This window comes from Molothrus aeneus, chromosome 25 (genome assembly GCF_037042795.1).
Source record: "Molothrus aeneus isolate 106 chromosome 25, BPBGC_Maene_1.0, whole genome shotgun sequence".
In the NCBI taxonomy this organism is placed as follows: Eukaryota; Metazoa; Chordata; class Aves; order Passeriformes; family Icteridae; genus Molothrus; species Molothrus aeneus.
In genome coordinates this window covers 4869858-4887378 of record NC_089670.1, presented here as the reverse complement: position 1 = coordinate 4887378, position 17521 = coordinate 4869858, and the positions used below count along the sequence as shown (strand labels likewise).

Here is a 17521-nt window from a genome sequence, read left to right as displayed (position 1 = left end):
CAAGTTTGTGCTTTTCATATCCGCTTTTTCAATAAGCAGTAAGTTTCCCTTTTAAGAAACAGCCATAACAAACAGTTCTGATTCTTCTCCTATTAAAGTCAGGAGCAGAATCCACTTGGCTTCCACCGAAATGCCCAGATGGAGCATTGGCACCTCACATGAACTAAGGCTCACCAAATAACATTTTTATCCCAACTCCAATTGACACTGGGGATTAAGAAAAGCAGCCTTCACTTTAAAAAGATGCTGCTGTAATTGCCAGTTTGTCTGTGAAGCTCTAGACCTCCTCTTCACACAGAAAACCTTGGAAAATTATACTCTAAAACTTAAAAACACTAAGGAAAAAATATCTAATCTGATAATCTTTTTTATTTGTAGGATGAGGACAGACACAGCAGAGCGAACTGAGACAATTCATTGTTTTGAATTGCCCAGGGCTGACAATTATTATTGGATTTTAAGGTTCTTCCGCTCCTTTTGCAATAGAAAAGTGTATGTGGCAGAATTCCCTTGGACACACTTGGAAAATAAAATCTGTGTTATTTTATTCCAGATGTACAGGACACAGAAAAGTAAACATAAGGTAATGGGACAAGTCAAATGCTTTGGAATTTAAAGGAAAGACAACTCAGGGCAATGAGTGTATCATATTTAATGGTCAAATCATAGTCTCTAACACCATTACATGATTCTGTTACAGTTTTTTCACACACTGTAAAACACCCTACAGTTACTGTATTTAAAAAATCCTAATTAAAAGGAGGAACACTCTGTGACAGCAGAAATAACCCAAGGGAACAAGGAGAGGCTGGTTAAATTGCCAAGTGCTATTGATCCATCTCAACTCATCTCATCCTGATTTTAACCCTTTGTTTACAGCAGAATCAGGGATCCAGAGCTGGCACGGTGCACACTCCCTGATCGTTCCAGTTTACAGATCCCTGGCAGCACAGAGCAAACTCTGACCCAGCTCCTGAGGAGATTGCTCCTCTTTTAAACCATCCCTAAAGCAGGAGGGTTTTTAGCACTCCCAACCAGGATAAAAACAAGCAGCAGGAGAGAGAGGCTTGGGCAGCACTTCCCAAATGTAGCACATCCACAGGAGCCCCCTGGATGCTCCATGGAGCTGATCCATGAATCCCCCCAAAGCAGCAGCTCAACCCCACACCATGCCAGACACCCCAGGAGCCTCTTGAGCTGCTCCCAGGTGGGGACAGGGTGGAAAGAGAGGATCCCTCTGAGCCTCCCAAGCCCTGAGGGAGGTCAGAGGTTTGTGCCTGTGCGTTGGGAAAGTGGAGGAGGGTGGGATGAGTGGCTCCAGCGTGGGTTTCCCCTTGGAGCAATCAATCCACCTACAGTGAAACCAAACAGGGCAAAGACCCAGATCTGCTGTGTTTACTCTGGCAAAACTCCTCGCTGCAAACTGTGGGAGTTTAGCCTGAATAAATGAGATTTAGGGTGCAGACGTGGGAGATCTCTTCCTGCAGAGACGAAGGTTCCTTCCCTTCCTCGTCCTGCCAGGATGTGACCATGCACAGCTGGGGCACAGCTCTGCCTTTCTCCTTCCACCAGGAGCTCCTGCCACCCCGCTGTGCCCCTGGGCAGAGCAGCCTGCTCTGTGTCACCGCTGACATCTCGTGCAGGGGCTGAGCTCTGCAGGGGCCGCTGGCGCCAGCCAAACAAAGAGGGTTTGGAGCTCAGGACACAGGGAATGAATTCCCATCCGGACAGAAGTCTGGGCAGCCTTCCCACCAGCCAGGAAAGGCCAAGATTTCAGCTGAAGATTTCATTCTGGAAGGCCTACTGTTCCTTTTCCCACTGCTTGATGAGTTTAGGAGTCACCTCATGCAGGGGAGGAGGAGGAATTTGCAGACAGATCCCAGCAAGCCCCTTCCCAAACTGACTCACCAGCCTTGCCCCAGGGAAGGGGTAGCTGCATTAAGACCTTTCATCCACTAAAATATCCCAATTTTCAGGGCACTGGCAGCTCTTTCTGCACCAGCAGAAACTGGCAGCTCTGGCAAAGGAGTCACAGTAAAGGAGCTCTTTGAGCCTCAGCATGTAAACGTGGCTTTAACTTCAAACCTCCCAGCTTTGTGCCTGCGTTTCATTCACATTCACATTTTTCCCTTGGCTCCACTTGAATATAGCACTATGATTTCCAGCTTATCCTTTGGGGAAAATATATATATATCTTATATATTTAGCTGAATGGGCTGTTTATTATTCTGCTGGTTGTTGCATCATCCCTGACTCACTCGTGCCAGTGAAGAACCTGACCCTCTGTATTTTCTCTCCAGGTGTACATTACACAGCACGACAGTTCTGTAAAGCAAGCTTTGGGAGGTAGGTAGCAAAATAACCCCAGAAAAAATAAACTTTGGAAAGGCACACTGTGCTGAGACAGGGGCTGCTCTGTGCTGCCCTCACAGGCAGTTATTTCTGGGTTTTCCTTCTAAAAAAGCTCCCTTAGGACATGTGAACTGGCAGTTTTGTCTCTCAGCCCCGAGTTTCCATCTTTCCTGAAGGGAACAGTGTTCCCTCTCGCTTGAGAGTAGTTTTTGTTAATTGTTACTTATTCCCAGAGTCCAAAGGGTCATTTGGTAGCTGACTGATGCTACACCTTTACGGAGGCACTCACAGCTGTCCTAGAACACTAAACCAGGCCATTTATCTCTGGGACATATTCACAGCACCGCTGTCACTTAAAAATCTCTAAGCTAAGGGGCAGATTTTCAGCTCAAGTGTGCCCAGGGTTCTTGAGAGTTGGTGTTTAACAGTACTAAAATCCCCCAGAACAGTAATGTCATCAAAAACATGGGGGAAAAATTGGCTGTAAAGCTTTGCTAAGAATTGCTAAGAATTCCAAAGAATGTATTTACTTAGAGCACATCCTCAAAACTTGCTTTGTGCTGTTCCCTTCCTCACCTCCAGGTGGGAACAGTGGTGCTGCTTCTCAGCAGGAGGTTTCTCCCTTTCCCAGCTGGGCAGAGATCCTTGTTTCACATTTGCAGCACTGATGGGTGGGCAGCCCTGCAAGGAGAGGTGCTGCATTGCCCCAGCATCACCCCAGCATCCCCCAGCACCAGGCTCCTCCACATCCCTCTCCCTGGAGCACCATCTCACCCATGCCAGGGCACAGAGGTGATGGGAAGTGACCATGTCTTCTTTGGGAGTTCACCTGGTCCACACAGGGCTTGCTCCATCAAAGGCACTTCGTGAGGAGCATGCAGAAGGTGACAATGAGGCAGCACTTAAAAAAGCATCCGGAACAGAGCCTGAGATAAGGCACAAAGCATCTGCACAAGTCGCCAGGGCAGAGCGAGCAGAGGTGAAGCAGAGGGACTGGGCAGGTGGCCAAGGCACAGTTCCAAATCCATGTGGCACTTGTAAGCAGCACACTTTACCAAGAAAGGCTGTGGCAGTCCCTGATGTCCAGAAAGGGAAGCTGAGGGGCAGGGAGCAGCACAGGGACTGGCCCAAGCTCGCTCAGGGGCAGAGCTGGCACTTGGATCCAGCCCCGTCCTGGCCCCAGCCCGGCCCATCAAGAGCCTTCATCCAGCCCTGGGTCCCCAGCAGTGCAGAGAGGAGGGAGGGCTGCCACAGAGACAGACAGGGCTACCAAGGAAAGCTGGCAATAACCTGCAGGAGAGAATTCTGTGGGTCTGTCCGTGCCCCTGTCCCTGGGCAGTCACCGGCGCTTCAGCACCGACACGCAATCCTTCTTCAGCGGCCCGATCTGCAGGTGGGCATCCACGCTCTCCAGGAAGAAGGCTGGCTTCAGCTTGCACGAGAAAAGAGAGGCAAACTGCCGGTTGATCTTGTTCTGGAACGGGTCAAGCTTCCCCTTGGCAGAAGGGGAGACCTTGAGCTGCTGCAGGCAGGTCATTTTGGAGTCCTTGACTCCGTAGAAGGTCAAAGCCTTCTCCGAATACTCCAGGAAGACGCCGATGGTGTGGAAGAAGGGCTGCTGGATGGGGCACTCGAAGCCACCAAACCAGGCCACGTAGTTCTGGCCGTTCCACTGCAGGCAGCAGGAGCTGTCGTTCCTGCCCAGGCGCCCGTGGCTGTAGGCCTCCCGCGGGTCAAAATCCTCGGCGATGACCCCGATGCTGACCCAGCCATCGATCAGCTCCACCTCCCAGTAGTAGTTGCCCCTGTTCATGAGGTTCAAACCCAGCACCTGCTCGCAGTTGATGAAGCGGGTGGGGCTCTCTGGGTAGGGGATGGGGCACAGCACCCGCTTGGCCCCCTTGGTGCCGAACAGCTGGATGAACTTGTCAGCTGTGTCACTGTCCAGGTCGATGATGAAGGCAACTGTGTGGGGCAAGAGGGAGAAGTGAGCGTGCGGAGGGAAGTGCGAGGAAATCCTCCCTGCCTCAGCCTTTGATGATGAGCATGATCCTTTCTGACCTTTCCCATCCCTCTGTCCCCTTGCTTTTAAGTCCTGTGGCGAATTTCAGTCAGTGAGGATGAAAGGCTGAAAGAGCTGATACTCCCATAAGCAGGATGGATACAGGTAACTGGGCAGAGGAGAGAGCAGAGGGGCTGCTCGATGAGCTCAACCATGATACCAGACATTGGAGAATCTACCTGACAGACTGGTGGTAAGGAAACCTCACATAAAAGCATATTTCAGGTAACCACAGATAAATGCAGTTGAGAGAGACCCTAAGAAGAGAGAACAGCCAGGTATGCCACAGCTTCAAACAGGCAGCCCCCAGCAAGTGTGGCCATGGGCCATGTGAGAGCCACTCATGGATACCAAACAGAGGGGATGCCCAAGGAAGTTCTTCCAGGGAACAACCCTGGGCATGGATCACATCAACTGCATTGCAGTCTGAACCATGGCATGTCTGACAGCAGAAGAGCACATGCTCCTTGAGCCCAGGTTTTGCTGCTCTGTGCCACTGAAGCAGATCTTGTCCCCTAAGGACATGTCAGTAGGTGACCCCATATCCCCTGTAAGGATGGACACATGCAGGTGGGGTGTGGGAGCTCAAGCCCAGCCCTGCATCCTCCAGCCTCAGCCTCTCCTGCCCCACTCTGCTCCACCACTGTGTGATCCCTGCCATTCTGCTGCTGCAGACAACCCAGCCCAGGGTCCTGCAGAAAACAAGGTGAATGCACAAACTCTGATCTAATTTAAAGAGGATCCAATTTGCCAACGGCTGGAAAGCAGCAGGAGTTACACAGGATGCCTGCAGTGCCCCTGGGGCAGCTGGGCCAGCAGAACCACAGACAAGGGAAAAAATCCATCAGCTAACCAGGCTCTGGCTGCTGTCAGGAAAGCCAGGAGGCCTCCCTGTTAGCCAAGCAGAATTTCCTCTGCTGGTGGCAGCGCTCCCACAGCCACTGGATCAGCGCCGGGCAGGCGGGAAAGAGAGAGGAAAGGGAAGATGGGCCTTAGCAACAACCCAAAGCAGAAGTCCCCCATCAAAATAAATAAAATACCACCTAAACCCATGAAGAAGAAAATGAAGGAGAAGGACTAGTCACAGCCTTAAAACCTCCATCTTATCTTTATATATATTACTATATTCTAAAACCTTAAACTCTTAAGTTTTCTACTATGTGATGTTACACACTTCTATTGAAACTACACACCCATAATCCTAGTTCTATTATTTAAATTTGGAAGCCTTTCTCCATAGACTCAGGTTAAATGTAGAGTTCTCTTGAGGGTCTGTGCCTTTCAGCACAGAAAGCCCAAAACTCTCAGTATCCAGGGTTCCAACACCCCACTTACATTTCAGGAAATAATCACGGCTCTCCAGGCAGGCAGCATTGTTTGACTTGTCTGGAAATCGGGATTCAGCCAACGCTGCAGAGACAGGGACAGAAGGGTTTGCATCAGCAAAGGAACCAAACCACCACCAAGGGGGCTACTGGAGCATTGTCCCCTGCCTCTGATGCCACCCAGCTGTCACAGCCCCAACCAGCATTCCCACTCCCCCTGCACATCCCCAGTGGCTCCCACACAGGAGAGGACAGACACCACTTTTGTCGCCCCAGGGAGGTGGGCAGCGGGGCAAAGAATCAGCTGCAATTCCCATGGGCATCCCAGAAAATGAGAAAGGAGAGAGCTCAGGTTAAATGAGACAGCAAAGGAGAGAGCTGCCACATCAGCTCTCTAACCCTGGCATGTTTGGGAGCCCACAGTCTGCCCCATCAGGAGGTCTGTCTGTCCTGGGAAGAAGAGTCCCCTTTCACAGGAGGCCACTTTGGCCACTTGCCCCCTCCCACAGGGCCCTGCCTAACTCCCAAGCTGTTTGTTGCCTCTCCAGTCTCCGGTCTCCGTGGAAAAATTCACAAAACCTCAAAGAGGCGTAAGCCCAGACAGGGATTGTGCAACGTGCAGGGAACCCGTGCTGAGCAGCTTCCAGGGCTGGAAGGACAGGGGCCAGCGCTCACAGGGCCATGCAGCCACCTCCCACCCACGCAGGGAAGAGGGAAAGGGACGGGGAACCATCCAGGCAGAGCGGCTGGGTGAACACAAACCTTCCTCCATCTCCTGGCAATTCAATCCATCAACTCCTTTCCCCTGCAAGTGGTTCCACTGGTTTTTGCAGGCAGTGGACAGCACATCCTTCATGGCACCCACAACTTGGGTGCACTTGGTGAAGTTCAGCTCTTTCTGGAAGCTCAGAGGTGGAGAGAGGTTTTCTTCCATGGCTGCTTTCAAGGCCTGAAATTCCTGAGCCAAAAAAGACGGAGTTTCAGGAGGTTTCAGACAAGCCAAAGTTGTCTCTTGTTCCAGGACCCCACCCGGCCCTGGAGGATTTGGGATCTGGCAGCTCTCAGGACTTGGCCCAAGGACATAATAAGGGAGGAGAGCTCTTTCCCAGCCACGTGTTCCTGGCACCTTCTCTTCACTCCCTTTCAAACCCAGACTCAGACCATGCCCACCTCGCACGGAGCAGCATCTCCGCCCTAAAATGTCTCCTCTTGCTGGGCTTTCAGGGAGGGAGGAGACAAATGGGGCACCCCAAACTCTTGCTCTCCCCCATACCCAGGTACCCCCTCTGTGCAGCACATCAGCCTGTCCTGAGTCACAGAAGGACAGAAGTGGGGGTGGCTGGTTGGTCCCACTGGGAGAGGGCAGGGGAGAGGACTGTGCCAGCAGGAGTGAGACCCAGCAGCCTGCACATCCCAGGGTTCCTGGCCCCCAGCTCCATGGGAAATGGGACAAAAGCCCAAAATACAACACTGTCAGCTCCTTCTTGCCCCATCCCACCTGGAGGAAGTAGATGGTGTCGGTGCTGGGGACGTTCTCCAGGTTCTGCTTGCACTGTGCCAGCTTGGCTCGTCTCTGCTCCTTCCAGCGGAGATCAGCCTCGGCCTCCCCCAGCATGGAACGCTCCCCGTCCTCGATGAATCCCATCACCTCCTTCTGGAAGGCTGCCAGCACATCTGAGGCCTCTGCAAAGAGCTTCTCCACCCTTTCCCTCTCCTTTGTGGCAGCACCCTGAGTGCAGGGAGAGAGGGGCCAGGTGAGGGTGCAGGAGGGCCACGCCCGTGCCCTGCCCAGCACCCAGATCTCAGCTCCCTGGAATCCCCCTGACACTCCAAGAGCTTGGGTGACACTTCTTGGGTGAAGGAATCCCCCCTTCACCCAGGAACTCAGTTCACTTCACAGTGCAGCTCTCAAAGGACCTGGCTGGGCACTGCCACTTACTGCTGCACCACATTTGGTGTCCCCAAGCAGGAAAGTGTTTGCTCAAGGGGGACAACCCCTCCATGAGCCTGGGGAGAGAAGGTGCAAGAACCAGAGGGTGCCCTGGCATGGTCCTTACCCTGTTCCTACTACAGCAACCAGAGATGCCAGGAGTGTTAGCAGAGATGAGGAGAAAGAATCCTCAGGGGTCTCTGCCAGCACCATCTTTACAGCCCATGCACCCCAAAATCTCACAGCCCCTTCTCCTCCTCCCCCAGCCCAGCAGAGCTGCACTAACAGAGCAAAGGCATTGCAGAGTCACCTTAATGAGCTCCACCATCTTCTTGGCCTGGGTGATGGTGACTGCCAGCTCCTCCAGCTCATTCTCCACATCGCTGAGGAATTTGGCTTGTTGGGCCTGCAGACATGAGGGACAAACACTGAGCTTTACCCCCAGTCCCAGTGGGAGCCACAGGGCATTCAGGGCATTCAGCCTCTCCCTAAGCTTGATCCACAGAGCCTCTCTGACCGTGACCTTGCTGCCAGGCTTGGGGTGAAGAATGCAAGGGGAACCAGGAGTTGTTTTCCTGTTTTCCTTCCCTGCAACATCCAACCTGCAAACATCCCTTCTCACTCAGCTGGAAAACGAAAGGGTCATGTCCAGCTCCACGTTCTCCACCCTGGTCCCAGAGGAAACCAAAAAAAACAGGAATTTGAAAGCAAACCCATCAGGCAGTGATTGCAGCTAAGAGTGCTCTTAGTGAGAACCCAGGGGTGGGAAAAATCCACCCGGGTTTGGTGCAGGAACTGAAAGGCAGGCCTGGAGCACTCAGAAGCACAGCACAGAGTCCCCTGGAGGTTTCTGTTTAGGAGCAAAGCAAACCAGCTCCGGAGCACGGGCTGCAAAGGAAGCACCTTCCGAACACGGCGTTTCCTGAGACGCTATTGTTGGCTCATCCATTGCCCGTCACGAGGACGGGTCCCTCGGGAGCCAGGAGGGCACTCCCCAGCCACGAGAGCTCCCTGCTGATGCTCAGCCCCCTGGCCCCTGTTCCCGGGGAGCAGCTCCAGGTGCTTCCCCCGTGCATCCATCCCAGCCCGCAGCCGAGGGCGGTGGCCGAGGGCAGGCACAGAGGTCCTGCAGGCGACATTAAGCAGCGCCTGCTGAGGTCTGACAGCTCCTCGGGGCGGGGATTACACACACTTTCTATTTTAAGGCGCCTCATGACTAATAATGCCGATAAAAGGGTTTTCCTGCAATCCTAGCAGCCCATCAGGAGGGGGAGCTGGCTTGGGGCTCTTGCTTGGGGCTGGGCTCCTCCTTGGAAAAGGCAAACTCTCCCAGGGTCTCCAAATGCCTCATGGCCATGCGAGATGCCACCACACCGTGAGCCTCACAGGTTCCCATCTGCCTGCAGCCCCACTCTTTCAAGGCAGCAGTGCCCAGGAAGGCAGCACCACGTTGGGACTGGAGCCCCGGCTCCTGGGAAGGCTCGTGGGTGTGAGTTTAGGAGGTGACTCAGTCACATCTGGGAATGGGAGTGATGGAAAAACCCCCGCTGCCAAACGGCAGGACACAAAAGGCTGGGGGAGCGGGAGCGGCGGCCGGGCCGGCTGCCAGCGCGGGCGAGAAAGCGCCTTGAGTGAGCTGTGGGAACGGGACGGGGAGGGCGGGTGCCCCAGGAGCGCGGGGGCGGCCGCTCTGGGGTGTCCCCGGCAGCCTCGCCCCAGCCCTACACCCACGGCGCTGCCAGTTCGGCTCCGCAGCGGGAAGGCTCCCCCGGGATGCCCGGCAGCGGCTCTGCCCCGATTCCCGTCCCCACCTGCCCATCCTGTCCCGGTCCCAGGGGCTCCCTGATGGCGCAGCACCCTGGCCATATGTCGGGGTGGAACTCCCCGAGGGGTGAGAGTACAGCACCCCCCCGCCACATGGCATCCCACCAGTGCTGCACCTGCACACACCGCACCTGGGGACTCCCCGTGGGTGCAGGATGAACCCCTCCGAGGGACGCCGCGCCTCACAGCACCCCCGACACCCCCACACCAGGGTCCCACCCGCGTGGGGACCTCCGCGCCCCTCCCCGCCCCCGCACCTGCTTGTGCTCTCGCTCCTGCTCGAGGGGCACCACGTCGTGGGCACGATGCTCGTGGGCGCGGCAGCGAGAGCAGACGCAGCTCTGCTCGGTGCGGCAGAAGCCGTCCAGGGGCTGCAGGTGGCGGGGGCACAGCCCCTCCTCCAGCCGGCGGAGCGGGGCCACCAGGCGGTGTGCGCGGAAAGCCGGGGCGCGCCGGTGCGGCTCCAGGTGCGCCCCGCAGAAGGACGCCAGGCACACCAGGCACGACCGCTCGGCCGCCACGCGGGATCCCGGCGGGCACACATCGCACAGCACCACCGCTCCTTCCTCCCCCGCAGCATCCTCCTCCTCGGCTCCCGGCGCCATCGGGGACGCGCCGGCCGGGGACGTCGGGGTCGCGGCGGCCGAGGACGACGGGGACGAGCCGCCGGTGGCGGCCGCCAGCAGCGGCAGGAGCTCGCACAGGGCGCGGTTCTTGCAGAGGCGCAGGGCCGCGGGGACGGGCTCCTGGCACAGCGGGCAGCGGGCGGCCCCGCCCGCCCCGCCGCCGTCGGGGGGGCCTGGCCGCTGGCGGAGCGCCTGCAAGCAGCCCTGGCAGAAGTTGTGTCCGCACGGCACCGTCACCGGGTCCCGCAGCACGTCCAGGCAGATGGGGCAGCAGAAGGGACCCTCGGGCAGCCCCGGAGCCGCCAGCGCCAGCCGCAACGCCGCGGCGGAGGACGACGGGGCGCTCCCGGGCGCAGCATCCATCCCTGAACGCCCCGAGCGGTCCGGCCCCGGTCCCAGCCCCGGCGGAGGCGGGCGGCAGCCGCGCCCCGCCCGCCCGCTCCGCCTCCCGCGACCGCGGCTGGGGCTCCGCTCCCCGCGGTGCTGGGGCGGCTGCGGTGCCCTCGGGGCTCTGAGCCGCAGCATCGACCCCGGCACCTGGTCCCAGGCACCCGCCGCCCTGGAAAGGGCCTCACCCCATGTGGGATCTGCTCCCGTCTGGTCCCTCTCCCTGGCATGGGCTGCCTTCAGGGAGATCAGCCCCGGGGGGATGTCACCCTGCTGAGGATGTGCTGTCCCCCACTCAGGGTGTGCCACCTCCTAAAGGATCTGCCCCACTGGGATCTGGGCCCTCCCCAGCGTTCTATTGCTCCCAAGGGCAGCTGCTGACCTTCCCCGAATCTCCCATTCAGGGAAGCTGTTGCCAGCCCATTCCAGTCCCCCTCCTAAGGACCTGCTGCTCCCCTTGAGCATTCCTTCCCCCTCTAGGACCTGCTGCTACTCCACTGCTCCCCAGGTGCTCTCCACCCTGGGGAAGGTCCAGAGCCCCCCCAGTGCAGAGGTGCAGGTGCTTTCCTGGCAGCCCTCATGTCCATGGACCTACACCAGCCCTCCCCACGGCCAAAAAGGGCTGCAGTGCCCGGGTCTGGCTCACTGTCCCCTTTTCCTCTGGGGTCTGGCAGGAACTGGCAGGGCTGGGAGGCCCCAAAGTGCTTTTAGAGTGAAGATCTGCCTCATGAGATCTCTGGACCCCTTCTGCACAGGATACACAGACAATTTTTGGACTTGGATAAGTTCCCAGGTACATGCTGGCCCAAGGCCTCACCCAAGGACGGGGCTGTGAGGAGCAGGGAGGTGTTGAGTGAAGCAGGAAGCACAAGACAAATAATATCTGTTCTTGAAGAAGAGGACTGAACCTTTTAAGCTTTTTGTCCCCAAAGGAAAAAATTATGTGATTCATTCCCCAGGCATTCACATCCCCAGCACTTTTGAACGCAGTGCCCAGTTTTACCCTGTCAATCCTCATCAGCACTCCCACAGGAGCAGGAGGAGACATCGGACCTGCAGTCTCACCCTTGGAAAAACATCATGAAAACTTTAGATTTTCTTCTGTACCTGTGGATGCCATGCAAGCGTTCCTCACAGCACCTTGTGAGAACTTTCAGGGAGTTGTAAGAATGTGATAACTCGTTAGTATAAACAATCTGCAGGTGGTTTTTCTACTCTGTCTTTCTGTTCTTCTCAAGGTCGGTGTGTGAGGAAGGTGTTTTTGTTAAGTAGCCAATCAAATAGAATGTATGGTATCACTCTATATAAACCGCGCGGTCCTCTTGAATAAAGCCTTCTTTGTTCTTTCTGCAATCCTGCCTCTCACCTGTTCCTGTGTCGCTCCCGGCGCAAGGGTGACATCTGGTGACCCGACGTGTGTGCTGCTCCGGTGGCCTTCGCGGAGTGCGGCGGAGCCCCGGGACCCCCGCCGGGCCCCACGGGGTCCTTGGGGCCGCGCTCGGACCCCCTTTGTTTCCCCGGAGAGGTACCGGCCTTTCTCCTGGGCTTGGTCCGTGGGGCTGCCCTGATAACTGGGACCTGCGGGCAGGGACGGGCTCCCCAGAACGTGAACAGTTCGTGAATTGCTGGGGCTGGGTGCCGCTCTTTCCGTGGTGGGGGATCGGGATGATGACGAGAACAAGGTTTTTTCTGTGTGGAGGCACCTCCTTTCCTATGGGGGGTTCGCGGTGCCTGACGCCTCGTTGATCGACCTGCTTGTGTGGGCCAGGACTCATGAGTTCCTGATGGGCATGGCCGTGGCTTTTGACCTGGGCCGGTGTCGGGAGCTGTGTGCTCTGCTTGCGGAGGAGTTTTATAGAGGGGATGATGCTGTGCCCCGCTCCGGGCTGTGTGCGACACTCTGTGCGCAGCCCTTCGGGACCGGCCGGAGGTTCGGACACGGGCAGCTCGAGGGCCGGGGGTGCTGCCGGCGCTTCGGGCAGACGATCGCCGGGTCACGGCTCGCCGTCTGTGCGGGGCTCGGCACCCCCCTCTTTGCGGGGTTCTCTGCGACAGAAGTTACGCCTTTCTCCACCCCTGCTGCCGAAGAACCGGGGTTCTCCCGGCCGGATCATGTCCCGCCTTTCTCCCCCGCTGCCGTTCGGGGGTCGGCATTCTCCCGAACCACGGGGGCTGCAGTCTCCGGCCCCGCACCCCCTTCCGAGCTGCCGGAGGGGTCGGGGTCGGGGTCGGGGTCGGGGTCGGCTCCCGCCCCGCCGTTGCCAGGACCCCGCGGATCGCTCCGGCAGCTTCCCCGTCGGCAGCAGCGGAGCCTGCACAGTCGCACCGGCCAGGCCCATCGTGGGTGCCGGCGGGCAGAGTGCCGCCCCAGCCGGTGTCGCGTTCCCGCCCGGTTTTCTCCTCCTTCTCCATGGCCCCTGCACAGACAGCAGTGAGTGCGGCTCCGGCACCGTCTCTCCGGGCGGTAATTCATGCAGCAGGGGCAGTGCCTACTCCTCATTCCGGCGCGGCGGCCGCCTCGGGTGACTGAGTGTCGTTTACACCCCCGCCAGGCCAGCCTGCGGTGCCGGGGACCCCGTCGGCTCTGGCTGCGCCGCCCGCTGGCCCGGCTCCGGTGGCCGGTCCGCCGGTGGCCCGGCCTGTGACTGTCCCTTCGGGTTCGCAGCCTGCGCTTGGCTTCTCGGATCCGGACCCTTTTGTTAACGTGCCATCCCCCGTGATCCGCTGGGCTTCCTCCCCGTTCCTGGCGGGGGACTCGGACAGCGATGATGACCGGCGGCCGGGGGGAATCGGCGTCTGCTCCTACCGCTGGACGCTGCCTCCCTGTAGGGTGACTGTGCGCCCCGACAATCCCCGCAGCTTTGGGGACGCGGTTAAAGCGCGGCTTTCAGAGGCTGAGGATGAGGGTGTGTTGGGGGGAGCGGGAAGGTCACGGTCTGCCTCGGGGGGAGAGGCCAGGTTCTGCCCCATGGCAGCGAGCAGGACCATCCTGTGTTTAAAACTATCCTGAATTCGGGACAGGCACGAGGGGTGATTGCCTGGCGGGTGATTCAGGAACTGCGGGATGAGGTTGCAAAGCACGGCCTTGGCTCGCAGGAGGTCATGCAGGCTCTCCGGGTGATAGCCACTGATCTGCTCTGTCCATCTGACATCAGGCAGCTTGCTAAGGCGCCTCTCTGGCCTCTGCAATTTGTGATGTTCTTGACATTCTGGACGGAGAATGCTGCAACTATAGCAACAAGCAACAGGCTTCTGCCCCGAGAGGATCCTAGGCATGGAGTGGGAATGGATGCTCTCCTTGGGGAGGGTGCCTACTCCCATCCTGATTTTCAGGCTACCTGGGATGTCCTTGAGCAGTGTCAGGCTCTGGGGTTTGCTGCATTGGTGAATACAATCGAGGCGGCCTCTCCCCAGCCCAATTTCACTGACATAGGGCAGGGGCTGGGTGAGCCTTTCGTGCCATTTGTCAAGAGGCTCAATGCTGCCATGGAGAAGCAGATTGAGGAGCCTGGACTCAGGGAGCCCCTCTTGAAATGCTTGGCCTGGAACCATTCAAACACTGCATGCCGGAGGATCATAAATTCTCTTCCAGGGGATCCTTTGGTGGTGGAGATGGCCAGGGCGTGTGCTAGGATGGGTGCTGTGGATCCTGAGGTGTCCGCTCTGGCAGTCACTGTGCAGTCAGGCCAGGTACCCATAAGGGGTGGATGCAGGAAGAAGAAGAAGAAGAAGGGCAAGAAGCAGCAGGGTGTGCCCAAGCCAGTGGATACAGGTGCCAAATTCTTGTGTGCCAGGTGCCTTAAGGCAGGTCACCTTGCCAGCCAGTGCAGGTCGAAATTTGGCACAAATGGCCGGCCTATGGCAGGCCCGGGAAATGGGAGGAAGAGCGTAAAGAGGAATTGTGCCTTGACAGAAGTGATTCCTCAGAGCACAGTGCTGGCCCAGGTTTTCCCAGTCAGCTCTGAGACATCACCCATGGCTCTGCCAGCCTGGATGTGTGTACTGCCAGTGCAGTCATCTAGACTATGGTGGTGAGCACAAGGTTCCCTTGAACGCCCTCGGACCTCTGGGACAAGGTCTGGGTGCATTGCTGGTGGGGAGATCTAATGACACCCACCAAGGGATCTTTGTTCACCCAGGAGTTGTTGACTCTGCCTTTGCAGGTCTGATTTTTGCCACTGTTTTCACACCCTCTCCCCCTGTCACTATTCCAGCAAGGACTCGGATTGCTCACCTTGTGTTTTTTCAGTCGTGTGTCCCCAGGACTGACCTGCAGACTCGTTGGACTGGTGGCTTCAGATCCAAAGGACTGCCATGAGCCCTCTGCTCTGTGACCATTTCTGCTCAGCCACCCCAGATGGTGTGTGCCCTGACCCTGGCGGGCGCCTGCCTGGCAATGATCGAGCTGCAAGGTTTGATTGACACGGGGGCAGACGTGACTGTCACCTCCCTCTCTGTGTGGCCTCCTGCGTGGCCTTTGGCCCCCGTGGGGACACCCGTTGTGGGGGTGGGGGTCTGGCATGTACCATGATGAGCCAACGCTTTGTGCTTGTTGGCAACACGAGTGGGCAGTTGGCTGCAGTCCAACCCTCTGTCATTTCGGCCCCGCTCACTCTGTGGGGCTGGGAGGTGTTGGCTGCCTGGGGGGTGTGGATTGGGGCGGATTGGTGGATTTTTGATAGGGGCCACTGCATTGAAGGGTGAAAGGTATCCTCCACTGCCTTTACAGTGGCTGCTGAACAAACCCACTTGGGTTCATCAATGGCCCCTGACTATTGCAGTGTGATGTCTTGGTTTGCCTCAGATACCTCGGGTTTCTCCCTGTAGATTTCCCCAGGTGTGCCAATCACCTCTCCTTTCCCCACCCTGACCCCTGCTGAGCGCTGTCTGTCAGTCCTGGCATTCCAGAAGGGTGATTGGCAGAGTTCAAAAGATGCCTTTCAGCCCTGGGGGACACTGGGCCATCCAGGTGTCATTTGTCCCTGAGACTTCCCCCCCTTACCTGGTTGGTGGGATCCCTACCCCTTCCCTCCTCCTCTCCCCGGGGTAAAAGGAACAGCAACCATGCGGTTCGGGAGTTCTGTTGGAGCTGTTGCTGCATTCAGAGGCCTGTGGGCCAGGAATAAAGCTCTGGATCGAAACCCTCCAGCAGAACCCGACTCCTTTTCCTTCACCATCGCCTTGAAGCTTCTCCACCAGAGGTAAACCTGAGCTCCTGCATACCTGGACTTGTCCCAAGCGCCCAGCTGCAGCACACAGCTGGCCAAAGGTGTCTCTGAGGTGAAAACACCACAGTTGCCGTCTTTGGTGAAGCAGCAAGGGCCAGACAGGCCAGGCAGGTCCCATCCAGTTATATTGGTAATTAATTCCAATACCTGACGGAGGAGAAACTGCTTTCCCTTTGTGAATTGGTTCAGGAACAATTACAGCAGGACACATTGAGCCTTCTATGAGCCTGGAATACTCCCATCTTTGTGATAAAGAAGTCTGGGAAGTGGAGGTTGTTACAAGACCTCTGAAAAGTCAATGCAGTGCTGGAAGGCACGGGGGCATTGCAGCCTGGAATGCCCTCGCCCACCATGATCCCCGTGGGATGGGAGATCTTGGTCTTTGATTTGAAAGATTGTTTTTTAATGATTCCTTTGCATCCTGATGATCAGCCAAGTTTGCCTTCACAGTGCCTTCAGTCAACATGCTGAACCTACTCAGAGGTATCAGTGGAAGGTTTTGCCACAGGGCTGTCACATCAGCCTGATTATTTGCCAGTGGTATGTGGCTCAGGCCTTGTCTGGTGTGCGTGATCAGTTTCCTGATGCGTGTTTTTACCATTATATGGATGATATCCTGGTGGTGGCACCCAGCCAGGATGAGTTGCTGAGGATACAGCCTCGGCTGTTTGCTGCCCTGCAGGCTTACCGGCTGTGGGTGGCCCTGGAGAAGGTTCAGCAGCACCCTCCTTGGAAGTGTTTGGGGGTCAAAATTCTTGACCAAACCATTCAGCAGCAGGAGGTGCAATTCTCAGATTCTATTCAGACCTTGAATGATACCCAGAAGTTGATGGTGTCATCAGCTGGTTGTGTTCTTACCTCAGGCTGACCAGAGAACAGTTGTCCCTGTTGCATGATACTCTGAACGGGGACCCTGACTTGAGGTCTCCTCAGGAATTGACCCCTGCAGTGTGATGGGTGCTGGAGGAGGTTCAGAGGGCTGTTTCTGCTCGTCAGGTTCACTGAATAGATCCTTACGTTGATGTCACTGTTTTTGTTACTGATCCAGATTTTCATCCTGTGGGTATCATTGGCCAGTGGAGTGACAAGTGGTCTGATCCCTTGCATGTTTTGGAATGGGTCTTTTTACCCCTCCAGCCAAAGAAGACAGAGCCCTCGTTGTCTGAGCTAATTGCCCATTTGATAATCAAATGCCATCAGTGGTGTTTGCAATTGTTGGCTGCTGATCCTGCAGTGATCATTCTTCCTGTGGAGAGGGAGGATTTTGAATGGAGCCTTGCTATTAGTGCTCCTTTGCAAAGAGTTTCCTTTGCTAGAAAACTTCTCTGGGCAGGTTGCTTATCATATGCCCAGTCATAAATTGCTGTGGCTGGCAAAGACAATGGGTTTGTCATTGTGGCCAAAGAGCAGCTGGGTGCCAGTGCAAAGCCCCCCTGTCTCCACTGATGGCTCTGGGAAAACGGGGAAGGTCCTTATGACCTTGTCACTTGGGGTCGTGGGAATGCACCTGTCCCCACAGACACTGGAGTGCGATGAGTACCTGCAAAGTGCACCTGCCCTGACATGGAACATCAAAACCAGAATGTGGCCAACAGGCAACCTTTGAATGATGACCAAGATAACGACCAAGATGAGGGCCAAGACAATGACCAAGATGACAACCATCAATCAGATGGCCCTTCCAGGACTGGGGACTCAATTTTATCTTGTTTTCTGAATAGGACTGTTTTGAATTAGAATAAGCATATGGCTTAGAATTGATAGTGCATTTTATAAGAGACAATCAC

General features: G+C 56.5%; 1 protein-coding gene across 1 annotated transcript; it reads right to left on the bottom strand.

Annotated features, from left to right (window-relative positions):
• Positions 1-637: 637 nt before the first annotated feature.
• TRIM47 (tripartite motif containing 47) lies at positions 638-10482 on the bottom strand. Its single transcript, XM_066565548.1, has 6 exons — positions 9751-10482; positions 7980-8075; positions 7238-7468; positions 6502-6697; positions 5750-5824; positions 638-4317 (listed from the first exon to the last, which is right to left on the bottom strand). Exons 1-6 carry the CDS (start codon positions 10480-10482, stop codon positions 3692-3694), a joined length of 1956 nt encoding a protein of 651 aa, XP_066421645.1. The 3' UTR covers positions 638-3691.
• Between the last annotated feature and the right edge of the window lie 7039 nt (positions 10483-17521).